The sequence below is a fragment of the Beta vulgaris genome, chromosome 4, assembly GCF_026745355.1.
Source record: "Beta vulgaris subsp. vulgaris cultivar EL10 chromosome 4, EL10.2, whole genome shotgun sequence".
NCBI classification, from domain to species: Eukaryota; Viridiplantae; Streptophyta; class Magnoliopsida; order Caryophyllales; family Amaranthaceae; genus Beta; species Beta vulgaris.
The window spans coordinates 61,757,249-61,784,896 of record NC_079205.1 but is presented as its reverse complement, the minus strand read 5'-3'; the positions used below and the strand labels follow the sequence as shown (position 1 = coordinate 61,784,896).

General features: G+C 37.0%; 1 protein-coding gene across 2 annotated transcripts; it reads right to left on the bottom strand.

Moving 5' to 3' along the window:
- Nucleotides 1-307: 307 nt before the first annotated feature.
- Nucleotides 308-27,648, bottom strand: LOC104890118 (uncharacterized). Of its 2 annotated transcripts, none has more exons than XM_048643672.2 (35): nucleotides 27,333-27,648; nucleotides 25,948-26,115; nucleotides 25,738-25,827; nucleotides 25,452-25,585; nucleotides 24,719-24,803; nucleotides 24,487-24,569; nucleotides 24,265-24,371; nucleotides 23,625-23,777; nucleotides 22,548-22,612; nucleotides 21,108-21,195; nucleotides 20,874-20,952; nucleotides 20,675-20,783; nucleotides 20,180-20,239; nucleotides 19,974-20,092; nucleotides 17,238-17,610; nucleotides 16,965-17,149; nucleotides 16,819-16,891; nucleotides 15,860-16,010; nucleotides 15,590-15,759; nucleotides 15,147-15,497; nucleotides 13,214-13,381; nucleotides 12,819-13,112; nucleotides 12,439-12,615; nucleotides 10,236-10,499; nucleotides 9,753-9,851; nucleotides 9,488-9,672; nucleotides 8,872-9,207; nucleotides 7,177-7,330; nucleotides 6,948-7,058; nucleotides 6,640-6,807; nucleotides 4,879-5,005; nucleotides 2,352-2,510; nucleotides 2,168-2,280; nucleotides 2,024-2,083; nucleotides 308-932 (listed from the first exon to the last, which is right to left on the bottom strand). In XM_048643672.2, exons 1-35 carry the CDS (start codon nucleotides 27,540-27,542, stop codon nucleotides 753-755), a joined length of 5,448 nt encoding a protein of 1,815 aa, XP_048499629.1. In that variant the 5' UTR covers nucleotides 27,543-27,648; the 3' UTR covers nucleotides 308-752. The 2 variants fall into 2 exon arrangements, with proteins under 2 accessions (XP_048499629.1, XP_019104401.1); XM_019248856.3 differs by having other exon boundaries at nucleotides 24,719-24,809; nucleotides 27,333-27,647.

Genomic DNA, 27,648 nt, shown 5'->3' with positions numbered 1-27,648 from the left:
AGTTTGTGTCACATTATGCTAGTTCTGACGACTTGAAACTAATAATTTACATAAAAATCTTAATCTTGTTTAGAAAATGAATTCAAACGTATCATTTTCGTATTGGAGACCACAATACTAACCCTAACCATTTAATAAAATGTATCGTATCGACCCATTTAATAAATACCTATATATTTTGTGTGAGGAAGTATCTATTAGTTACAAGGGTCTTGCATTATTTTTCACAAGTTGGTAAGATAAAATAGACTCTAACCCCTTACTAAACCACTTTAGCTACATAGGCAATGCCTCGTGGGAATCAAGATGAAGGCGTAAAGGAAAATCTTCCATTCAAAAATACCTCTAGTAAAGTTGGATCATACAACCTTAAAATTATGAATGACAAACATTTGCCACTAAACCAAGAAATGCTTGGCCAGCTGCGTGAATCTAGCATATACGTCATAACCAACTAACCACATCCAGCTACAAATATGACACAGTATTCCAATCCACACAGTGGCTCATAGCAAATTCACATTTTTCCCAAATTCTGCTCATCAACTCATAGCATCTGGTGTGAAAGAAATTATGACAAGATGTACTCAACTACTATAATTATGGATACATACTTATCTAGGCAGTGGCTTGTCATCTACGTATTCCTTTTAGAACAAATCAAAGTATCAAACGATATCTCGCGATAACTTTGTTGATGCAGTAAATTTATGCCTTATCAATCAAAATTTTGTTAGTTGTCTTAAAATGCACTACAAGCTTTCAAGGATGGTGGTACAGTTCTTTAATAACGATTTCGCCTGTTCATTTTTTTCAGTTTCACACAAATGAGCTACAGTTTCCTTGAATCCTTTATCTACACCAGATGTTGGTTGAGTAGATCCATGGAGTTCGATCACTTGCAGCAAGCACTCTGCAGCAGCAACATGTACCTAATTGAACAGAAGAAGAGTTGTGAGATCATGACTACAAATTCCAACACAGGGAAAAGAAAATTGCATGATACATCCCGCAAAGCAGATTGCAGTTACAATCAAGTAAAGAATAGCAGACGTGGTTACCTTGATACAGAAGTGACTTGTAACGGATGAATAGAACCGGTCGTGGCCAACGCAACATGAACTTTTCCCAAGAACACATTAGGGAGCGTTTGGTTCAAATATTTGGAATAGAATGGTATAAGAATGAGAATCCTATGGGAAACGGATTCACAATCTATTCCTTTTTTTTTTAGTTGTTTGTTTCATTCAAAAGTATGGATTTAGAATACATTAGTTGAAAGGGAGGTATAATGATCTCAATTCTTAGGGGATGGTAGGTATAAGATCTATGGGTTTAGAGGGGATGAGAAATCCTTGGACATGAGGTTTCACACCCATGATACCCCAACCAAACAATTTTTTGATCATTAATGGTATTACATCCATTCCGTTCCATTCTAACAACTTCAACCAAACTCCCCCTGATGATGAGTGTCTAGCTTATTTGCATTTTTTTTTATGAACATAAAAGTATCACTCAACATAATATGACAAAACTAAATTCAAATATATGCAAATAAAGCAAAATATATAAGTTGGCCAATTTGACAATTAACACTCGGTAATGAAGTATATTAGTGTATATATATGCAATTACCCAACTTTAATCTATCACATAAAGCCATCGGTCAAAATATTTAATCTGTTTGTAACCTTAACGCCCCATTTGGTAAAAGGTAATATATCACTGTAATAGTAGTACATTCATAGGTGAATTTGTGAAAGAAGTCTCATGATAATGCTTGTCCATCCCTATATACCTTTTAGTCTCCACAAATTTCCATTAGCACTCAAACTTCCTTTACAAAATTACATATAATTCATTATCATTAGTCATTATCACTATTTATTACCGGCTACTAGACGAGGCGTGAGAGGAATACTTGTGAAAGCAGAGTCATAAGTTTCAAAGTTATCCCCCATTAAAGAGGACTTTTTGAAGAAGAAGCATAAAGAACTAAAGCAACACAAAGATTACAAACCTGTGCTATCTTTACAGTGCTAATACAATCCACAATTTTTCCAGATACAGTGGTGAATAGCTGAAGAAGGAACAAAGAGGTTAAAAGCCAAATTAGGTTTAGAATAAATGTAAGTAATATGGAATAAACAAAGTTCTGCTCAACCTCATTGATTAATGTCGCTACACCAGCAAGTAAAGGGTCTTCTTGCGAGCCAGCTGCTGTAGCTTTCAACTTTGAACAGAGTTCCTTTATGGTTGAAAATGCTGAAACTTTGACTGTTCATAGCAGGATGGTAAGCAGATAGATAACTAATTGTAGATCAGAATTATAATCATAGTCAAACTACCTGTCCATGTCAGTGCAGGTGACAAGGCATGGGATAACAGCAACATCAAGTTTTGCTTCTGTTGAAGAACATCATTCAAGGGAGCAACATTTATGCAAGATGCAGTGCAATCTAAAATCTTACTACGCGGCACATAATTATCTTCTTCCTTGTCAGAACCTGCAGTTGTAGGACCATACATGCAACAAGTATTAAAGCCCTTCAAAATCACAAGTTCCACCCACAAGGCATGTAGTTCAAATTCAAAGACAAACAGATATAAGCTTCTGCAGTTTATTTATGATGGATTGTCAGAACTAAACATATAATCATAATTCCTCAGAGCTTCCTGCACGAAATCATGATAGAAAATACCGGAAAAACCTTTGCGGTGGATTTGGTCTGTTTTACAACTACCATAAGGATATACAGACAGCTACATCTGGATCAAGCTAGGGAAGATGAAACTCATGTATGTATTGGAAATGTGTCGATATACTATAGTAACTCAATAGGTGATCTGAAGGTAAACGAGCCTAGATTGGACATATAAGGTGTCTTTAGTTTTCTATGCATCAATTATGTTAAAACCAGGCAAAACACACATCTTCAATGTCACAAACTTGTTGATTAAACAAAGCGCTGTTAAATTGGCAAATCAATCCCTGTAATCTGTAACCAACTGCCCTAATGCTTAGATTTACTCCTTACAGTTATTCTGAATGCCTATTACATTTCCCTCTTATCCTATTTATACTACTTTTCCGTAACTAACTGCCGAACTTCTTGTAGGACCCCATGCTACCCCTTTTTCTGAATATTCCTTTTGCAACAAACTCTGATAATGACATAGGCCCTGTTCTTTTGGACTTATTTTCACTTCGGGTCGGGTCCCGTTGAGTTCATCTCAGGCCAAAAGAACGGCGCCTTAGTTGACATGGCCTTTATTCTTCCTCTTCCTGATGTAAGTGAACCTGATGGGGGGAAGATGTGTAATAAACTGCAGATTGCTCAATGAACAAACAAATTGGAGAAGAGAAAGAGTTTGCAGTGGAAGAACAGAATAAAATGTGAAGAAGAAGAATTTAGAGAGAGAGATTGTATGTAATGACGATCAGCAAGCACAAGTTTTACAGCTTTTGAGTGGCTGAGTCACTCCCACAACTCGAGGAATAATCTCAAAATATCTGGATACCTCTCTCTTCCCCCCTTCCCCTTATCTATAGCCTACTTAGCTATTATTTCCTGCTCTGATATTTTAACACTCTCCAATATCACCAGTCTTCTGACTACCAGCAGTTGCAATTCCTGATTTGTCCTTCTCTTTGATGTGCCTAACATACGTGAACTTTATGGGGGCTTTTGTCGGTGCATGACAAGGCATTGATTCCTTGCAATCAAAAACTTCATACCGCTATGAACCAAAAGCAAGAAAAGAGCTAGAATGGACAAGCAGTGAAGATAGGCTTAGAGGAGGCTATCACTTGGAGAACGTCTACTATTCAGATGACAGTTGAGAAGGGATGTCCTTTCCTCTCTCTTCTCAATAGCTCGGATATTAGGTTATTCTGGTAAAGAATTATGTTACAGAAATTCAAATGTCATTCCATTGTAACCGTGTCCAAATATAGAATTGTACCCATATACCCTGAATTTGAGGCATGATAATTCGGAGTTCGGACTTCCGGGTATGTATCTTTATTCAACACCCATACCCCAGTCTAAGGTTCATATTTTTGCAGCCTTTACCTATAACTAATTAAAACCAATTGGAAAATTGTTCCCCGAAATCTTGATATACACGCTCAGATGCCTTTTATCATCTCTCTGGCAAGTCCAAGACATAACAAATGGTATTCTGTGCCCTGTGGGTACAAAAACGAACCTGCACAAAAATTGGAAATGGGCAGGCTGTAATAAATATAATGTTGCCTGAAAATTCCCCTGCATTATGTGAGTGTAAGGTGATAAAGACATTGGATCTATGAGGGGTACAAACAGCGGTGTCAGCACAACAAATTTGATAATATGATTATTCTTCATGTGACGCCAGTCACTGAAAACTAAGAAACCAAGAGTAGGCCACAAGTAAGCTCACAATAGTACTATAAAGTCACGTTGTCAGGTTACAAGTTTCAATAGTCATTAGTCAAGTGAGAATTCAGTTAGCCTATTAAGTGAATCAAAGTGACATGCTGACAGAAACATGTAACTGTCACTAGACTTGACACTCCTTTTCTTACGATACAGAGCATGGCTTGAGATGATAAAAGACAAAACAACACATAAAAGGTTAATGTCAAATGCATGAGGTTCAACACATAAAAGATTAATGTCAAATGCATGAGGTCCCAGCATAGTGAACATAGCACATAGAAGAATGAGGGCCTATATTTCTAAGAATATGCTACATCTCATACTGTAGAGAATCCTTTGATGGATTGTCCACCCTTCCCACCAAATTGAGGACTAATTTGTAATAGCTAACCAAAGTAGAATCTAGAAGGTCTTTATTTTGAGAAGCTAACAAAGTCACTTCTCATGCTACCTGTTTTCAGAGAAGCACTTCCTGATGGTTCTTGCATAGATTTGGCTCCTGCAGCTGGATGAAACATCTCGCATAACAACGGAAAAACTTCATTAAAGAACTCCGGTGAATTGAAAGCCTTGATAACCTACAAAAAAAGAGGAGAATAAATGTTAGTGTTTTACCTCAGAGGCTAATTTTTCTTAACTGTAAATGGTTACAATTGTCCCCTTGCATAAGCCAAGGATAATTTTGTATAACCCGACACTTCCCTTCTCTAGCAATGACAGTACTATTTTGAACTGCATAAGTTCCCTTTCCAGGAAGAAAATCCCATCGCCATTTAATTATATTTTCAAAAAGAAATAGTGTAGTTGGTTAAGAACTAGTTTTCTTGTATGGATAGATATATTCTTTAAGAATGCAAAAGAACGGATAGCTACCTTAAAGTGAAGAGAAAGCACAAGAATGCAGCTCACACCAAACAGCAGCATAAGATAGTTGTTAATGTACAAACCAGCCTAATCGACAAAGCGAACTTGCACTATCTATTCTCAGTACATTGATGAAACTACTTAAACAAGCCATAAGGCCCGAACTAGCTAGAGTAATTAGATGCCTTGCATATATTCGTGAGGGATAATGCCGAAATATCCTCTAATATTGTTGAGAAACATTTAGATTACCTTCCTACAGGGCTCAAACTCGCAGTTTATGCCTTATAGGGATCAAGTGTTTCTGAAACATAAGGTGTCCAACTGTCCATGCTCTAGAAGGTTGAACTTTGACCATTAATCGATAAAAAGTGTAAAAAAATTGATTGAGTATAAACCTTTCACTAAACGAACTTAAATTCAGTGTAAATCAGAACTCTCCAGCAGCTTATTATTTATTACATTTGCCCCCATAAAAATCTACCATGGTTACATGGTGGTTTCTAGTGATGAAGTTTGTCTGAACTTTATAAAAAGGTGTTGGCAAAGGGAAACAAGGATCTAGATGCAGGAGCATACAGCATCACGAGTTCAACTAGATCAATTTTGGAATTCTTAAGTGAAAGCATAAAGTTATAAACAGTTAAGTCTGGAGAGAAGGACATGGCAGTGGAACAAGCTTTCTGGACAAAGTTCCAACTACAAGCGACAAGCGAGTGTCCTCTGAAACTACAGATATAACACTAGATAGCAACAAAAAAGAGGAAAAACCTTCAAGCGGAGAGAAGGATACACATATTGAAGCCAAGTCTGGAGCTCATGGAACTCGGAAGTATGAAAATTTGACTGGATTAAAGATTGAGAAATGGACGTGTTTAGACTTCAGTGTTTAAGAATGATAGGGCCAAAGAAGGGCAAGAAACTTCAATCAAGTGATGTGCACAAGGATGGAATACATTTTCTTGTGGATGAGTCATTTGGCTGTCATCAAGGCAAGGTAGTAGAATCATTTATTAAATATTTGTCACTAATTGCCTCATCCTAACTCGTCTCTCACACTAAGCAATGCCCCATTTTGTCACCAATATAACACCCTTCTAGAACTCTTTGCATGAGATGGAAGAAGAAGATAAGAAGTTCCAGCTTATGGAACCCATCCTCTACTCCATACAATGAAATTCGAATACAGATATGCACCCTCTCCTCCATTTTGGAATACTTCATATTGACTGTCCTAAACACTCGTCGGTTCTTTTCTGTTTATTCTTCATTCTTGTAGAAAGCACTAGGAAACACACTGAAAAGAGGTATAGTATAACATAGATAAGAGGTTGTATACATAGATTACCTGCTCCAAAGCGCATAGAGCTGCTTCTTGAAATTTCTTCTGCTTTTTTGTGCATGCGGTGGTAACCTCACTTAAGATAGCATTGACAGCTGACGGATCAGCAGAGGAAATAGCATTGTGGCAAGATGAGCAAAGGGAAGCTAATGCATGTAAAAGAGCATCCTTTCCCTGTTGCAGATTCAAGTTCAAACGATGTCATTTGAAAATGGTATGAACCTTGGCATGCATGACAGCATGAGTAGTTAATTCTTCCAAAAACTCACAGAAACAAAGATTTGAGGAAAGAACATATCGGCAGAAAACTACACCTCCCACAATCGACCAGGGATCTCCTTCAGCAACGAGTTCAGCAGAACTTGACAGTAAGTGGACAGTGATTCACGCAACGTCTCACTAAGTTTAGTAATTGCCTGTGCTGCCTTTATGGACCAAAGTAGTTGATTCAAAAAAAACAAGGATGTCAATGCCATAATTTACCAATAAATGTGGAAATTGAACCATATGAGCTCATTGATGAAGATTTTTAGAGTTACCTACCTTTCGTTTGGAACTCCAAGATGATGAAGTGATGCTATCTGTGATAAGTGAGACCATCTCTCCCAGATACAGTTGAAGAGTGACATTATCACCACTTGTATTTTCTTCCCACACCTCTTCAAATAGACCAGAAACATGCTTGTCATCCTCAAATCTGCATATGAAGAGATGCTGATATTCAATCACAGATACAGTTGAAGAGTGACTACTGAACTCAAACTTCAGAGAAAAAGATTCTGATACAAGAGGGAAGTAGAACGCACACAAAAAAACAATTATCTAATTAGCTGAAATGCAATTTACTGAAGCATGTTCTAGTGAGTAGTGAACCAAAAATCGTATAAAAAAGATGAACCTATATGACATTTTTCATGAATTCATCTCCATAATCATATCTTTATAGCTATCATCTTCATAGTTCATTAACTATACTGTTAAACTAAAGTTGATAAAAAAAGGTGACCGAGACTCCAATATACAATGTAGTTTCACTGTCACCAGGCATACAAGTGTACATAATAAAGCCTCTATACCTAGAGTGGTGATTGAACTAAGCCAGCATGGTAAGTCCCCACACTCTGCGGGACTCAGCCAGGCAGGCTCAGTTCCAACTTTATATCGACTTTGAATCCTTCTTCAAGTGTTGCATATCATCATGATCATTTGTTCCTTTATGATAGAAACACTTTTTGAAAATGTAAAATCGGATATTAGTTCCAAAGAAAGAAAAAATTTATTAAAAAAAGAAAAAATTTATATCGGGAAAAAGGGGAAGAGAAAAGTCAAAGATCAGAGCATTAGCATCTGGTGTCCAAGCTAAGTGCAAGACCAAGCTGTCAGGGATGAGCTACCCCTTATCAAGCTCGACTTGGGTCCTGCTGGCTCAGGCTTATCACCACCTACGCCCCCAAATGGCCCCCTCCCAGAAAAAGAAAAAAGAACTAAAACATAAAAAAAGAAAAAAAAGAGATGACTGGATTCACATTCACTGAAATCTTATCTTAACTAAAGGACCACAAGGCACAAGCACAAACAAGCCAGCGCAAACATTAGACTATACAAAGTCTTGCTACAGCCCCTCTCCCACCATCCCTGATCTTAAATGTTGAATTAGGATTTCAACCACGCAAGCACAAGATAAATTTGAGTTCGAAGGAAATATTGAAGGATTTGACACTTCCTTTGCAAATAGGAGGAATAAGAGAACAGAAGAGAGTCAAGAGACTACACATTTAACCATGGATCTGGCCAATTTTAGACCCAAACCACGTTACAAGGTAATTAACTATACTGGGGGTTTACTTAATTCAGGCTAACCGCATTTCTAAATCGCTGCTTGGTTCACTTCAGATAAGCTGATCTGATCTTATGTGAAGTGTGAACTTCTATAAAGGTTTAACGATTATTCAGAAAAGCACCATCAGCTTTGATCAAACCATAGCAGATTATGCAGAATCCTAGAAACGAGAGTATTCTGGAAGCATGGCACTGAGGACATTGAAAAGGTGATTCTAGGAATCATTTGATGAGATTTACATTCCAGTATGCTGTAAGAGAAATCATTACAATAACCTGATTTGCAGAACTTCTCTTGGAAGTCAACTCTAAGATACTTAACAAGTGAGAAAATTGTAACAAGTTAAAAATGCATATTAGGACAAGAATCATAAACATCGCCAAAATTGTGATCCAGACCTTGAAATGAAAACCACGGGTAATATTGTCACATGATAACCACTCATGACATCAGCAGCCAAGGACGTGCAGCTTTTTAACAAAACTGCACAGGAAACCTGAGCATTCCTGTCACCAGCATGTAATGCAGCCACATCATCAATTGTTTTTTCAGCCTGAGAAGGAGTTGAATACTTCAGCACCATTGCAAACGCACTGGCGAATGCACGCTTTGCAGAAGCGCTTTTTTCCTCATTGACAACAGGGAACAAAAGCCTCAACAACATTCCTGTGAAGGGTTTAATTTCAAGATTGACTCTTTGCACCAGTAAAGTAATAAAAGATGCTACTCCGACCCTGAAAGTCACAGAAAGTAAAAAATGAGCCATCTGCCAAGGCTACATGAGAAACTCAGTTAGTTTTAGATGAACCAGTTGTTAATATTCTTAACAAATATATATGGCATAGTCCAAATCAGTGGTCAGCTATGGTAGAGGTCATAATCATGAAATGAGTCCCTGAATAACTTCCTATGATCCAATTTCTTGACATATATATACTAGTAAAATAGTACCAAAAGAGGGGGGGGGGGGGAGGGGGGAGGGAGAAAGATAGGGGTATGTGCCCAATTTCATACCTCGTGTTGAGGCCAACTCCAGATCTAATCAGCTGAGCAAGTCGAGGAACCAAGAGATCTAATGAGGAATTATCTACTACGTCAATGCATAGCTCAAGTGTTTCCCACATTGCAGAGCCTTTTGCAGCAGAAATCCGCAAATTTTCAAGCTTATCTTTCTGTAATCCGATGTTTGCTGCATGCAACTATAGTAAAGAGAATTTCACATGGGTCACACTAGCTTCTGATCCAGCACGTCCATAAAAAAGTATTATATTCACAATACCTCTACATAATTGAGTCCTTGATCTTCCAGGCTTGACAAACTCTCCAGCATGCAAGTCACTAAATCTGCCAAATGAGGACGTATTGCAATTCCTGCACCCTGAATATGCAAAAAAAAACACTAAGCCTTACAGACGTAAATAAAAATAATTATTTGGTAGACCAAAGCTTTAACATCACTTTCTGTCAAACCCTACTCTTCAATAAACTAACATATATTGTTTGCACGTAGGAAATAGATACTTAGGGATCCAGTTTCCAAAATGTCCAATAGTATACTAAGTGACTATTCATAAAAAAAAGTGCAGAATAAAATCCAGGCAAGACATAAGGAATTCCACAGGAAAAAAGAAAAATCTCATAGCTGGAATATCTCCCACCCCAAAATGCTATTGTTTTCATTAACAAAATATAATCCTCCATCCTGGAAAAAGTTGCAGAGACATGACAAGTAGATTATAACTATTAGTGCTAGGTTACTAACCTTTGCAAGCTTCATGACCACACCAATAGATGCCTTGCGTATGCTATCCACTTTACTCATAATCCCTTCTGATAACAGAAGGGGAAGGACAATATCCATAGCTTGGCTACTTTCTGATTTATCAGTGAGTGAAACATCACAAAGCCTTATAGTGAGGGAACTGACAGCACGACATAACTTATCACCAGAATTCCTAACAGTCTCCTTTATATCATCCATAGCACGGAATGCAGCCATCCAGATCCTCTTTAAATGCTTCCCAACCTGTGAAAAAATGTGGCATTTATAATCAATGGCAGATTCGATAGTAATCAACTAAATACCATTTGCAGATGCCAATACCAAGCAATAGAAGGGATCAATTCCCTTTACAAAAATATTGCAAATAGCGATACGACGACCCCAACGAACAAAACTAATTAAGGATCGACTCCTACATAGTAATAAAAGTGCACATAGAAAAAAGCTCAACTTTAGACTCCACTGACAACTTCAACATTTGTGGTAATACCCTAATCCGAATAAAGTCATATTAGAGTTACGTGAACATCTCCATAACCATATCCAAAGTCAGTCGTATTCTAAACTGTGTCCTCGAATCTCAACTACCAAGTCAAAGTTAAAATCCTAGACAGACCTGTCGCAGACCATAAATGAGATCCCACTTTGATAATAATGGTCTGCTTATAACAAAAACCATTCGATGAATGAATTGACAGATTGCAATAATTTAACCTCATTAATATAACTACAGTGATTCTAACTATTGACTATAAATATCCCTCCGAAACCTTCTTATGTATGAAGCAAAGTGACTCTAGAAATTTGTAATGACCAAAACATGGGTCGGGTATTTTCCTTCATGTGAAACTACATAATATTAATGAGTGCAACAGCTTCAGTGAAGATCCAATGGATTAACTGATGCACATAGTAAATAGCCCCTCTCATAAAGGAAGCTGACCATAGTTAACGTAGCAATATGCATTATGTAATTGCTTTTGTTTGATTTCACAAGCAAATCTTTCTATTTCAATATAAGGAATTGAGCTTACAAGAAGAGCACCAAGTATGAACGCAAACTGCACAGGTAGATACATGTCAATTGTCATATCGTCTCTACAACCACATCACAGATACTCCTGCACTTTACTGCCTTGGCGTTACGACCCTTCACACTTCCTCTTTTTCCATTTATTAAAGGAAAATCAGCACTGTCTCAGGCATCCCCACATCCCATATAAACAGAACCATCATAAGCATTTCTACATATTAACATAGAACTTCCAGACACAGACATAATAGCAACAACACATTCTGCAAGTGGCAAGAGGCCAAATGTACGCAACCTTACCAACTAGCCTCAAACTATTTAAGAGATTATTTCCAAAAGGCATACATGCGTACTTGCACCTGCGAGCACACACAGGCACAAATCACATCCACAAGCACACATAAATGCAAGCACAGATCAGTGTGCAACTGCACACTCGAGCACACATGCGTACTTGCACCTGCGAGCACACACAGGCACAAATCACATCCACAAGCGCACATAAATGCAAGCACAGATCAGTGTGCAACTGCACACTCGAACACCAGAGAGAAATGCGCTTGCACGTATGCGCATACAGTCACAAGCGAGCAATCACGCTTTGAAAAAGAGAGACATCTACTCAATCGTGTAAAGATTGTTACCTTCCATACAGAAATCAGCAAGCACATAGACATTTGAGAAATTCAAAATATTCGAAATTGTTCTCGAGATGGAATTAGGGCAAACAAAAAAAATCTTAGAAACAGATGATCCTCCCGAGTAACACTCACATCTCATGCCCATCATCAACATATTTAAGATGTTACTGCCATTTCAGCACTCACCATAAGGTAATTATAATCAGATCATGTTCTCCTCCATGCTCGGTCATTATAGGAGGATGATCATTATCATCTACTATCCCAAGCAGCTGGATGCTGCATTGCAATATTTGCAAGCTAATTCAACCATCATAAATTTCTGCTTTTTCCCTCTTTAATAAGACAAAGATGGTCCACTAGAGAGAGAAGAGGGGTACCACCTAACCAACAGGGTTGAACTTGAGCTCAGAAGTTGCTCAGAATAATCTTACATTCTAACATAATAAATGCAGAGATAAAAGCAGGAGCTCTCGTAAATATTAAGAAGCTTAGAATGGATTCTTACATGTTCAAACCTGCGTCCCTGAATGATATCTGCTAGTGCGTGACATGAAGACTCGCGAGAACGCCAAAGCCTAGATCCACACTGCGTCAATAAATCATCTACAATAGGATCAAAATATTCATCGATTGTTTTCTTCGAATCAGCCACAAGTGACTTCCATATGTGTGCCATAGCATCCTGACAATGACAGAATCAGCAAATACCAGGCTTTAGATGAAGATTATGATGATCAATGTGGACGCAAAGATTTTGCCAGTTATATTAAGATGAAAATTAGAATATAATGAGACAGGAAGATTACTTATGAAAGCATGTGGAATTGTGAAGGTAACATGAGCAACACCAAAAGAAATGACAAGTCACTACTCAGGACTGCTTACCTGAACATTCTTATCAGGATCATACTGATAGCGTACCAGCCTTGGAATCAATAAACGAAGATGGGGTTGAAGAACATCCCCAGCATGTTTTGCTATCCTTGAAAAACCAAAGGCAGCTCCCCTCTTAGAATTTAAAGCTGCCTGATAATTAGCGAGGTCCATGAACTTATATATTAGGTCTGGCTGGCCCATCTCGTTTGCCATGTTACACAGCTCCTTATATGTGCTCAGTTTTCCCCCACTGGGACTATCACCGATAGTTCCCTCTTGAAAGACTTCCGAATCCTCTACCAACTAGAGATTGCAGCCAAAAGAATAACAGTGAAAGGCAATTAATCTATGCATCACCTACACGTAAAACCATAATGAACCGTAAAAGCATGAAGAATCTTTACCTTGACAGCTCTCTTTCTCTTCCCTGAACCAGTCAAAGTGCCAACAAGTGCATTCACTAAGTTCTTCTTCATCGAATCATCACCTAGTTCATAAACAAGACTCATTCCTTGTGATGCTAACTCCTGAGTAAGTTCATTTTGCTCTCCCAGTAAGTGTGAGAAGGCTTCCTGTCATTCATAAGTAAGAAAGGGATAAGCAGATGTTTATTATCTCCACCGCCAGGTAGGGGAAAAAATGATACAGTATACATCAGCCTCAATAAAGATCTCAATATGGATATGGTGAGGTGCAGTTGTATATAGACATCAAAAAATTAAGGTTCAAATTCAAATTTAGTATACATCAGCCTCAATAACGATCTCAATATGGATATGGTGAGGTGCAGTTGTATATAGACATCAAAAAATTAAGGTTCAAATTCAAATTTCCCGAGAGAGGAAACAAAAGTACAAGGGCTAGGTAAAGCTAACCCGTTTGAGCACCTCATCAAAACAGAAGTTGCTAGAAAGATCATATTTTGCAATGTGTTTTTTTCATAAATGAAGTTGCTAGAAAGATCCATACTTCTGTAAATGGAGGCCATGAATGAAATTATAGGTAGTGGATGGTAAAAACGTGAATGGTTGAGATTATGATTATGAAGTACTCCCCCCCAATTTTTATTAGTTTACCCACTTTCCTTTTCGGGTTGTCATTTATAAGTTTACCCACTTCTTTGTTTTTCTGTTGTTGGAATGGTCCTTCTAATTTCATACTATAATCTTTCCTACTCACTCTATTTCTCTTGGCCCACAACATTAAACTTCAATATGATATGCAATAAATTAATACTTTATCTTCCCTTCAATGACCTACACACCTATTTCTCCTAAAACTTTGTGCCCAAAGAAGTGGGTAAGGCGGTAAGCTAATAAAAATCGGAGAGAATAGCTAAGCATTTAAAGGGGAACTAATTTTCTAACCTATTCAAAGTACAGGTGCTTGATGATGGAATTTACTATTTCAAAATTCATATAAGTACATAATTTGCATCGAAATTTGTAATAGATAACAATGGCCTCAAAAAATTCAATAAAATAAAAATAGAGGGTTGTTGATAACACATGTGATTTGCACAATGATAGAGGAATTCAAGTCCATATGAGTGCATATCTTGTGTGGAACTTTTGGCAGAACTTGTGTTTTATTGAGCAGATTAAGTAAGGAAGGCGAAATAAATGGTACGTGAACTTTATGTGTTTTTTTATGAGAAGATTTTTTCGAAGACAACACGTGTCTTTGGGGAAGTTGTATTTAAATACTAGGGAAAGATTCTTGAAAAGGGAAGGTTAAGACTTGAAATGCTCAAATTAAAACTTGCATAGAAGCTACATAATTATACAAGTATTATGGGCATGTGAAGTCATGATTCAAGTGAAAAGTAGGACAACAATAAACATGCACCGAGCAAGGAGAAAACATTATATACAATGATTATGTAAATGCACTCTCACTGACGTATGCACACAGATATACATACACATGCGTGCAATCAGATAACACATGCATACATGTCAAGCTCAAGCCCACTGGTCAGCTTGTGTAACAATGGATTGTGGAATTGTGGTAGATTAGAAGTGGGTAACTTCATACCATGGCTCACTTAGCCTTTTTTCATAGACATAACATGTGAGCATCTAGTGCTTACAGGTTAGCATTTCAACTCTAAAAAAGAATAATAGCTGCATCAACAGCTGCAGGGGATATTTGACGATATACTTCTATTAGCTATGCTGATCGCTCTATTTTCATTTAGATAAGGAAAAGCATCTTATATTATCAGAAGGAAAAAGAGTACACAGATGGTGACAAGCTATTTCAAGCAATGCTAACATATATAGCTTCAAGGCTCCAATTTCAGACTCATATTTAAGGTCTAACTGTCTTGCAAACCTGGATGTCAGGAAGCAATTTCTGAATGGTAGGATGACGACCGCAATACATGGTTAAAGATAGCAGCCAGACAGTGCCAGCACAGCGCTCCTCTTTCCTGCTGCTGTATAAGAGATTATCAAATATTTTTTTGGTGATTGCATCCCTGACCATATCTTGACCATCTTTGTTGAATTCATTTTCTTGGCTGTAATTTTTTTTCAACCAAGAAGACGACACGTCTTCCAAAAGAAAGTTAGAGGTCATAGAGAGTGAGGTATAGTTGGTCTTCAAGATAACATCAGCATTCACAGGAACGGCACCCCAAGAAAATGCAAGAGCCTCCCCAGCAGCAAATAGAACATCCTCGACCTGGAGCCCAATATTTTCAAATAATTCCATATATCATTATCCTAATTTGATTATTGCCAAAGCATGGGAGAACGATGAATTATAGCAAGTACCTTCGACCGACAAAGACCAAAAATTAGTTCTAGGGCAACATTAAGACAAGATGGTGAGACTTCCTTCATACATATATGCCCCAGAGAAACAGCAATCTTCTTTATTGCTTTTGTATCATCTCCAGCAAGAAGTTTGCTCAGCTTTTCCCGCAGAACAATCAGGACAGAAGCTACAATTGTTTTCATCAGCAGCTACTTAGTAAAATGGTTATATGATTGTAGAGGATAAATCCAAAGACCTAAAGTATAATTCATCATACTGGACTTTACCTGGACCAGAATCATAAACAAGTGATGGTAATGCAACACGCAGACCAATATGTCCAAGTGCCTGCATTGCAATGGAAGCCAATGCTGCAGATTCTAAGTTCACAACATCAACCAGGGTTTTGATTGTATTCTGAAGAACCACCTCTGGCACCTACCAATTGTCAGAATACAAAGTGTGTCAGTCGAAGATAAGAATCCGAGTGATTACCAAGAGTTAAGGTAGATAACTTTAAAGCCATTGATATTAAGACATGAGCAGACAGCAAGATTGGTCTTATTACAGGAAGCAAACAAAAAAAACCCTAACTATTCAACAAAGCATGAGAGTAACCGCTTGAGAATAGAGATGATAATAGAGATAACAGAAGAACTATCCCATAATCTAAAGCCAAAAGGAGCCTCAGCTCTTTGAAGTTGGCAAAGCTTCTGATGGCAATTGCTGGATCAAGGACAGCTGTACAAGGGAAAAATAGTTGCTGGTGAAATGATCTTCTGATGGTGGCAGAGAGAGTTAGGTGGGGAAGACAATGGTGGGTTTTAATTCAATGAGGAATTACTTCTTTTCCAATGAAATTCTTTTTTTTTTTCAATCTAACCCCTTAGCTTCCATCAGCCTGAGAATGCCCTCAATTTTCAGGAAGGAATTTCAGAAATATTGATTATTATAGGAGAAAAAGACCAGGCTACTCCGCTACTGTATATTTAGAAAAGACCATGCAGGTAGCAATCTACAAGACGTGAGAAAAAAAAACGTTCAGCTTCTTCAATTTTGTTGGTTTACAGGTATCAACCCCAATTCTTCTCAGGTTTCACACATGATATAGTACCTAACTAACCTACCAAATCTAACGACACATGATCCCTTGATATTAAAGGTGGGTGCCTTATGGCGCTACCAATGCATGAATGTATATTCTCCTTTCCCAAAACAAAAAAATAAATAAGTGAAGTTCACAAACCTCAGCTGCCCTTGATAGACAATCAGCCGTGACAAACCCTATTGCACACAGTGCACCATGCTGCATTTCAAATCTGAACCAAATAGCCCAGCAATCAGTACATATTTACTAAACCTCGACTTTGTCAGTACTATAGCTATGCAAACCTCATTTTTGGTGTTCCACTAATAGCAGTAGCCAATTCACCGACCAGAGAAGATGATGCAGCAACAGGACAAGCTGAAGAAGCTATACCAAGCAGACGTGCTGCAGATTCACGCGTATCAAAGTCTAGATGTCCCAGTAGTTGCTTTAACCAATCAAATTTTGAGGCATAGCGTGACGCCAACATCTGATTCTCCACAGAACATGTCAGCAAATAGGGGGAAAAAAGAGCAAGCAGAAAGGCAAAGAGATGAAGGTTCACCAAGGACAGGTACCTGTGGAAAGTATGTTGCAATTTCAATCAAAGCCTTGGAAGCATTAGCATGCAACTCAGTAGAACCTTCAACATCCATAGCATGTTCAACAAGTAAGCACAAAAGTTCCACAGTCGACTGGAATTCAGCAGTTTTAGAGCCATCTTGCAGCATATCAGACTCAAAGCACTTCAAAAGAAATTTAATCATTGCATCATATGTCTTGGAGGGAAAAAGGAGTTGTTCCCTCATTTCCATTTGTGCACCCTCTACCACTTTTGGTTGGTGCTTGATGATACAATCCAACATGGCTCTAACTCTGGGATATTTAAGATCTATCTTCTGGCCAATGGATCTTCCTTCATCTGGGAACAAGCCTTGAATTGCCATTTCCCTACAGGAGACAGAAACTTGATATCAGAGAAACAGAAAACAACGACAAAACACCGGAGGAGAAAGAGACGGAATGATTCAGCTAATATTATTCAGCACTTTGAGGCATAAAATGTGCTATCTGTGGCAGTGAGCTAGATGTCAGAATGATGTTTCATATAACGAAATGGAATCACCCCTTAGAAGAAATTATGGATGTTTGCATTTCCCAAAAGCCATCTAAATCTGGTTGAAAAGTTATCCCCAAAGGGGGAATGTCTCCAGTTTTCACATTAACACTAGAGCAATACCATGGTAGTTAATGCTTCCTCTGTTTTCTAGTAGATGCATTATATTCAGTTTTGTACTATTTAGATATCAACTTTGACCATACTTAATTACTATTTTGTAAAGATAAATGTCATTATTTTAGTTGTTGTTGGTTAATCTCAATGTATATTCTCAAACTATTACTTCCCTATAATTGTTAATGACATACAATTGATGATATTGATGGTCAAAGTTGTGTATCGGCAAGTGTGCCTAATCCATATCATGCAACTATCAAGAAAAAGAGGAAGTATGAAGCAAGGCTTGGATGATTTCGGAACACAAACATATAGAGAAAATAAATATAACAGACAAGATACACAGCCTTTGGGACCTGGGTGCATAATTAGACTTTATTACACGTGACATATTATCATGCTAACATAGAGAATTTAATATAGAGTGCACATTTGCCACCCAGGGAACAATGGAAGGCTGATAGTTTGTATACTTGTATCTACCACAGCCTATAGCTTTTCATATGCTGTGTATCTCAAAACAGAGAAATAAAAGCTCTGTTCTCTAGCTTAAGTAATATCTAAGCAATATACTGGTGATATTGTGCATGTTCTAGCCCTTGAGCTGATTAGTTACCAATGCATAAAGCTTTTAAGGTATGCATGTCATGGTAGCTCTTCGGAAATAAACACGTAATTCACTTTATAAACGCATCAGTTAAAATGTGAAAGAAAAAGTTAACTCCTTAGTCCCTAGGCACCAGGAGTTCCTGGCTCCAATCTCTAGTTCCTGAAGCAAATCATAAGAATAACAAAAACAAGTTGCAAGTACACAAGGGTACAATCAAAAGGAAAGAACACGCACAAAGAAAACGACAGAAACAAATAGAGTTGTAAATAATCAGAGACATGCTTGAACAACTTTAAAGCTGGCTCAGTAAATGAGCTTTTACAAAGAACATAAAATGCTTTCCATATATTTTACCAAAAAGCTCGTATATTGTGTTACCTCATGTTTCAGACCAATATCAAGCTCCTTCTATGCTCATCTAATATATCATTTTGCTCTTGTTTAGAGCTTGTTGCATTCTCCATTCTAGATTACCAGTCCATATATACAAAGTTTACACAATTACCGTTTTACTATTTTATATGATAGATGAAGATAAGCTCATTTATAAACTTGGCATTTGTTGTAGAAACATTTACTTAATGAACCTTCGATGAACAAAAAAATCAACTTATGAATGTTAGCCTAAATTGATCACACCAAAAGTCAAATCAAACTCAAGCTCCGTTCACTTCAATGAGCTTGAACAAGTTACACAGAACTTGAAGCATGGGCAGTTAGACTACATGTACATAGGCAATTGTTTTTCTCTTTGGCAGATGCAAAAATAAAGTATAGCCAATTTTCAGTCCAGCACGTGTTTCTATTATCCAATTCCAAGTTCAAAACTGAACCATGATAAAAGATAAATTAAGAAATGATATCGCTTTTTCATTCACAGAATCACAGCAATATCCCTCCAAAGTATAAAAAAGGTCCTTTTATCCCCTGCATGATATACTGTCACCTAGTTCTCTATGAAACTATTAATGGAAGCAATATTGGCATAAAATATCAACATAATCGATAAGGAGTAACACAGATAGAGAGAATCATTGAGTGGTCTGTGTCATCAAGGTCCTTCAATGTGGAAATACCAATACACAATAGAAGAGATCAGTGGACTAATTTTGGTAATGATGAGAAAAATATTCTATTAACTAGAATTGTAGTTTGAAAAAATTATGTGTGCGCATCTGTATAATAATAAATATTAAACAGCTAAATTTCTTCATATAGAATAAAAGTTCATTATAAAGGTTGAAATGTGTATCATTAAACCAAGAACAAGGCTAGTGGGTGTGCCTTGATCAAATAAGAACATAGACAGGCATATAGAATAACAAAAATCAAGAATGCTTTATCTGAATATCATAGTAGTATGCACTTAACGAGACTTGGAACATTTCTTTTAAAATAACTTGACAAGCAATAAAAGGATAGCCTGATAAGTAGGCACTTTGGACAATTATCATAGTTAGAAGCTACCTTATATCAAGCTTAGGGTCAGCTGCTGCAACCATACATAAAAACCGGCTAGGACAGTGCTGCAAATCAAACAATGATGTCGCCCACCTCACAGCAGAAAATCGCACCTCACTCTTGTCCTTCAAAGCATTCAGTGTAGAAATGGGAATTTAACAAGACAATAAACAGACGATAAAAGAAAGCAAAAACAAAATTTAATATACTACCACTTGGGAGTTATCAAGCAAGAGTTGCTCCAAATCCTTTAATATACTTGACGGTGCCCCCTGATATTCAGAAAGAATTAAAAAAATCAGAAATAACAGGAAAAAGAAACTATAGCCAAGGAAAACTTAGTTCAAGTCCTATGAAGCTTTCCATGACCAAAGCCAAAGCAATAAAATTTACCAAGCGTCCCAAGGAAATATTCAAATGACACATCCAAGTTGTTCCCAATTACATGACAGACTTTACGATTGAATACAATAAAGCTTTAACCCCACCCCGTCCCCAGAAAAAAAATTGCATCTACAACCAGGATACCTAAGAAGCACGATCATTGTACAACAAAATGAGATCAGATCAAACCAAAGATACGCTGCTCTACCAACCCCCACCACCGCTGATATTGCCTTCATGTGCAAGAGTAATGAAACAGCAAACTGAAAGTAGTGTATTGTTGAGCCTTAGAGAAAAGGACATATAGGTAGAACAAAGATTACCTTATAGGCAGTGGCAAGGGAGCTTGCAGCCTCTTGGATAACTAATCGAAGAAACTGAGACTCAGACTTCAAAGCACCAAAAAGACGAACAGCCATGTCTATCTTATCCCTGAAAGAAGCAATCATGATCAGATTGCTTTCAGAATGAGACAAAGGAGGCAAAGAAGTTGAGAAGTAGGAGTTTGTTGTCATAGATCACCTGAAAAGCTGAGGCATACGCTGCGCAAGAATTCCAATTGCTTGATAAGCAAATGTTCTTGTCTCCCTAGATATAGCATCTAAAACACAGATATCTTCCATATCAGTATAGAAACAACTATGCCCCCGATAAACAAAAATTTGGCATTGGAAACAAAACAACTGCATGAACATTAAAAATAATAAAAATAAAAAATAAAATGTAAAAAAGAACTCGTAAATTTTGGTAATATACCTGATTCACTATTATTTTCCCCGTCAAGAGACTTCAGGATTCCAGTCAAAATGAGTGGTCCCGTCAGCTTCAATTGATCCATCCTTGCCTAAATATAGACGAAAGCGTGAAATAATAAATAAGTTTACAAAGAAACCACTTATAAAAGGGAGTATGCATTATAGCCATTTGGATGTCATACAGTACATAATACTTGGAAAGCTACAGCTTAAAAGTCCCGTTTACCATTAGTTTAGACATTAAGAGATATCAGCTAGTCGCAATTGGAAGTTGATAAAACACTAGTCTCATAAGCAAACATGAAACACAACTATTTACTCCCCCAAACAGGTCAATAGAAGAGCCACCATGATTATAATACATAAGTGGAAGGAGACCACTAATATTCCAAATTCCAATAGGATAAGTGTCATATACTCTACGTTGTAAGATTCCTCGGTCAAGAAGACAAGAACTCAAGACTCTTGATAGTTGATATCTCTAAGCTGTACCCGACTAACAGAAACTTAGAGTACAATAAATCAAACTACATTTAATAGTTGCAACTTGCAAGACATCAAATCCTCAAACATTTCATGTGCATTTTGCGCAAACATCAAAAATCCAATTCCACGCTCTCAGCATTGGCTCCCAAGTCCCAAGAAGTCATCCAACTCCTTCATGGACTGATTGGACTAATGATAGCTCACTGTAGCCTTCAAAAGTTTTCTTAGTGTATCATCATCAACCACTTTCAGAATCTATGAGTTGTCACCCAATTTAGAAATCTATACTTATGACACAGCTTCACAATTCTCGTAACTAAAGCCTGCGACCATGTTGAATTAGCATCATCCAATTCCAAGTCTGTTATAGTTTACAGGATCACACCACAACCCAAATCCAATGTCATTGTTGCAGTGTCTCCAATTGCACCACCCCCACCAACTTAATGCCAGCACTTCTTAAACAACATGTACTCCTTCTCATCGCATCTACATTCACGAGGTTTTATCAAGTAGGGAAAAACAAACAAGCACATGCAGGTAAAGGTTTCCACTACCAAACCATGTGGTGCTACTTAAACCACTTCATGTGGTAAAATAATTATGATAGGACCATAAAGACAATGCAGAACCTGCAAGTCAGCAACTGATCCTCCCCTCTGGATACATGCATGTCAAAGTTTCAGATCAAAGATAGGGTCCTTAATAAAGATTTACCACTACCAAAACCACTAGAGCTCTCAGTATAAACTAAACCTGCAGTATACAGCTGCAATGACACAAGTTTCATTGATTACCCAACAGAAGTGATTTTAGGCACAATAAATAAATAAAGGTCTCTTGTTCCTTGAGATTTGAGATTATAAAGTTTGTTATAATGTTCATTTGATGTGATGTTGCAAGCAATATAAAAAATAGATAATAGAAGGGAAATCTTTTAGCTAATATCCCTTACATGTTTAAGAACCCAGAAAGCAAATTCCATTCCTGACTGCTTTATTTTTGGTGTGTTGCCGCTTCCTGTTACAGTGAATTATTCAAACTGAAGATTAGGTAATTGATATTATTGCACTGTGGAGAAACATAGACAGATCCATATCAGAAATGTAGCAAAAGTAGTGCCAGCTGATCCGAATTACAAAGCCAAATGCCACAATTGACAGTAGATATAAGTCATTTAACAAATTCTTGAGCTTTAAACAAAATTGACACACTGTAGCTTACTGCTGCTCTTCATCAGGATCTTTTTGGTTCATGATGATCAAGAAACAGGAATACAATAGCAACAATTTTCCCTTTTGACAAATGCCTTAATGCAAAGAATTTGATTGACTTAAGCCTTGGTTCTCAGAAGTGTAGACTAGGTCCGATTTGGCAATGTGTTGCTTGTTATCAGGTAAACTGGGCTTACTTGGTCAATATTGATTATTCTGTATTAGATAATTTAGTGAGCCAGTAGCATCAGCTATTTACAAAGATGTCAGCAATTAGCTTTAGTATATACTTCATGACAGCACTTTATTGAAGTTATTATTTAGGAAAATGCTAAATGTATAAGCTACAAGTAAAAATTCTAAGCATTTTACCTGCACGAGTGATTTTGTCATAAATTCTGAGAGAAATACCATCTTCGGGAACATATTTAATGCTTATAGCAAAATTCATGGATTTATAGAAATTACAACAACCTGATGTTTATGCTCCAATCAAAATTTTAATTTTGGCTAAACAATGAAGCCACCTTTTTCATTTTGAGCTCAAAAAACAAAAAATTCCAGTCGATGAAGAAGCCGATTATTTAAACCTTTTTTTGCGGTTTGACCACATTAACAAGGAAAATACCATTTACCAAACAAGCCCCATAACTCATGGATAAAAGTATAATAATTTTTGCACACAACTAAAAACTAAAAGAAAACTCACAATGAACAAAATGCAAGATTCTTCCGACCATCAAGAAACGGTACTTCAAAATAAAAATTAAAATAGGCACTGCATTCCAAAATATTAGAGCACAAAAAAGAAAATTTACCATATATACAGGCGAAAATACACTGCAAAGTTGAAGGGAAACTGTTTGCTGCTGCAATCGACCGACAAAACACAGACATCAGCCTAGTCCTCAAAGGATGATTTGCTGGTACAATTTTGTTCTCTGGAGCAATATTATCAGCAGCAGCATTTCCTGACAAACAAAGGTGTCATAGGGATGAGTTTCTATTAGACTATTTGTTAGATCTTCTCAGATTTATTTCATAACATGGATAGCTTAAGGTGATGCATTAGCAATCAGTATTCACACTACAGCCAAATTTGAAGATCATCATATAATGTTTATAGCATGATTGTTTATGAGAAGATAATGCATATTTTGGCATCCACAACTACACTACTTCTTTGCATAATGTCTGGGAAAATGCTCAAAACACCATTTGGGAGGAGTGTAAGAAAACAGTCATAGATTAGAGGGAAGAAAGAATTGACAATCTCATGAGCACTTATTGATTTAGCTGCTACAGTACCAATAAACCCATACTCGCAACATCTCGGAGCCTTGAAGCGAGTCCAACACAGGTAGCCAGGAGGAGTTACATGTGCGAATCAGAAAGTCTAGTTTCGATAAAATAAAGATGCATGCGCACAGTACAGCCACAGAATTCCAAATATCTTACCATTGAACAGTAAAAACAACTTTCTGATAAGAATTGGATTATCTAAATCAGCGACAGAACCCTTCTTCTTCAAGAGTTCCTCCCCTCTCTTAGCAACAGGCTCTTGACTTGAATAAAAATATTACAGAAACATATCAGAATCTACACGTCTCATACAATGATGCAAGATTATAAAGGAAATAGAGCTCATTAGCTAGATACAACTTGAGTAGGTAAGTTTACCTATCTGCACAGGCTGCTAGATATATGGGGTAAACAGCTTCTGCTGAAAGGTCCATGGATTCAATGACATTCAATATCCCCAACTGAAAAAGGAAAGAATATAAACAAACGACAGCATTAACACCTATCAGAAAATTGATTTGTAATATACAACTAGCAAAACCATCAGCCAGATAAAAGGAAAAGGAAAAACAGAAGAAAAGTGAGGAATGAAGCAATGTAATGATATCACCTTCCTACTTAGAAGAATCTCATTCTTTAGTGGTTGCTTTCCAGTGACACGTTCTGCCTGAGATATAGAAAGACCAGCTGGACATCTGCCACTGAGAATCACAATATCAATTAGAAGAATAAGACGCCAAAAAGGAGCATAATACTTGTTTTATTGCCAGGACGGCGGTGAAAGAGAAATTCCCCAACTGAGTTTGTTCTAAGGAGATGGAAAAAAATTTTGTTACTAGTCGCCTTCTCCGCTGTAATCTGCAGATTCTTTCTCTTTGACACATATCTTTAGCCTTGTTTGGCTGTTTTGGGTCCAACTTTACAAATGTGAACGACGTTCTTGTTGCTAAGAATATAAGGACAAAAACAGTTGGCTTCCAAACTTGTGGAAATTGATTCTATTGGCAATTTGGTGGTGCACTTGGAAAAAATTAATAAACCAGCAAAATGTTGAGTTGTAGCTTCCACTCGTCAAGGTTTCAAGTTTCAGATATTGAGGCTTTTGTACAGCCAGAGTCAATTTTTAGTCACTAAACATTGCTTGGCTTTTCGTGATTATGGAATTAATTTTCTCTACAATAGCTTGTGGGCTTAAGCCTTCTTATCCTTAGCCCTCTACTTGTAGATCAATGACACCCCATTAGTGTTTCTCTAATATAAATCTTAATTACTTATTTCTGTAAAAAAAAAATGACCACAAAACCTCAAAATTTCATACCATTTAAGACTCACTAGAAATATACCTTTGAGATGGTTGGTACAAAACTGTTTGCAGGCAAAATTCAACAAATATTTCACAGTCCTGAGAACCTCTCATCAGTCTATACTTTGCAGCAATTTCATCGTCAAATTTGCGAGAATGAGCGTCACCAATGACCTAGAGCCACAAATTATTGAAGAGTTTAGACGAAAGATCTAGACTTAACAATGCATAGCAAGATTTCCTCAAGAGCCCCACTTACACCAGAGAAATTTGCAGCATATTGCCTCGAGGGTGACAATTTATAGTACAAAAAAATCAAAATATACCTTTACACATGCTCTAAGAATTATTGCTTGATGCTGAGGAGGAAGCTTCGAAATGTCTACCAAAAATTTGGGAGCCATACTTTTCTGGACCTATCAAGAAGCATTACAGGTTAACAAATTACCAGAGGAATTTACTAAAAATAGATTTTAAGCGCCACTTATGTCTCTGAAAGAACTGAAATTCAGGGTAACTAACAAATCAAAGCAAACCTCTATCTCTGAGCGCTCAAATGCCATCTCAATGTAAATGATGCAAAAATTCCGGACCATTGCAGCAGCGGTTGCTTCTGTATACATACTCCATAATTCGGATAATGGCAAGCCAATTCCTGGCTCATGCTTCACGCGCTTATTTATATGACTTAAAATTTCAAGTACCTACTTCAAGTAGCAACAACACATCAATCATTCTAAAATCATAATTCGACACTTTCTAGCCAATCGAGCAATACCCTGAAGATCTAAATAATTAAAGATCCCACATTTCATGTTTAAAAGCATCAAAGTTGTGTGTATGGAACCAACCTGTACTACAATCAACTAACAAAAGACACCCTTTTGGCATCTTATGTTTAAATATGCTTAGACACCCTTACTAACTGTTCCTTTAATAGCAGAAGAGCAGAGTACCATCATTTCTATAAGCATAATCAAACAATAGGAGACTTCAAAGAGAGATGACATATCAATTATTCTAATGATCTCCTTACTCGAGGATAAATCTGAACTCATAAAAGTTACAGTTACCAATTTTTCACCTATCTAGTTGCCTTTAGTTAGTCTCTATACAATTAACTCACATATCACTCTAAATGTATGATCAGTCATCCAAACCAAAACCTTCATGTACAGAATAGTCTTGTAAATGAATAACCTGTCCTTGGTGAAGCAAAATTATCTAAAATTTCTGTCTTTTTGGTATAACACTATAACTATATGTCTTGTTCCTAGACTTATTCAAAACTCGGTACTTACAGTATCTGGCGTTACCGAAAAGTAACAACTACAATTGACATTGGTGAGAAATTCCTAATACATACTACTAATAGCCGCTTTCCTGTTCATAACATTTCCTGGTTGCAATTGAACATCATCTATTAGCTATTTATAGTGGTGAATATTGATTTCATTATCCAACATTCATGATCTAATACAGAACATTCAGAATTAGATATCCAATTTGTTATGAACTAGCATCACTCAAAATTCGACATTGAACTCGAATCCTAAACACACACTTGTGCTCCTCAAGGAGAAGCAACGCTCTATCACTTCATTGTCCAATTTTACCAAAACTACAATTTACTAGTACGAATAATCAACGTTCAACTCCAACTGCATTCTAAACTACTGTCACTAAAACCATGCTTAATCATCAAGTAATCAACTATAACAATTCAAAACACCTTAATTCATCGAAAATTCGATTACTTTCATCCGTACTCACATAAACCCTAACATTCACAACACAAAATCCAATTAAAACTCAGAAACAAAATAATTCAATCCGGCGCAACACACAAATACGAAATCAAATCAAAATTCAACAAAAATGAAAGAAATATAGAATTGAACAAATAAAGTGATAAAAGGACCTTGTTTCGAATTGAAGTAGACTGAGAAGAGAGAGCAGCGATAGCGCGAGGAAGAAGCTTGGCGAGTAAGATATCGAGCTTGGAGTCATCGCAGAAAGCTAAGTTAGTAAGCATTCTTTCGAGTATATCTTCTTTATCTTTATCGGATGTTGCCGCCATAGCCGACAACAAGGTTGTAGAAGATGATGGTGAAGAAGATGAATTCGCCATTGATTTTCACTTCAGCTGTTTATTTCTCCGTTGTATTGATGTTTGTCTTTGCAGTCAAGTTATGATTTCTGAGACGGTAGAAGCGTCCGGAAAAGGAAATACTTAT

What these genes read in the sequence shown, in the direction of transcription:
- LOC104890118 (XM_019248856.3), bottom strand. Translation starts at nt 27,542, where the DNA reads ATGGCGAATTCATCTTCTTCACCATCATCTTCTACAACCTTGTTGTCG. An exon ending in CGTATGCCTCAGCTTTTCAG is followed by an intron (nt 20,784 to 20,873) that starts GTGATCTATGAC and finishes TGCTTCTTTCAG; the next exon opens with GGATAAGATAGACATGGCTG. An exon ending in TCCCTGGTCGATTGTGGGAG is followed by an intron (nt 6,808 to 6,947) that starts GTGTAGTTTTCT and finishes AATCTGCAACAG; the next exon opens with GGAAAGGATGCTCTTTTACA.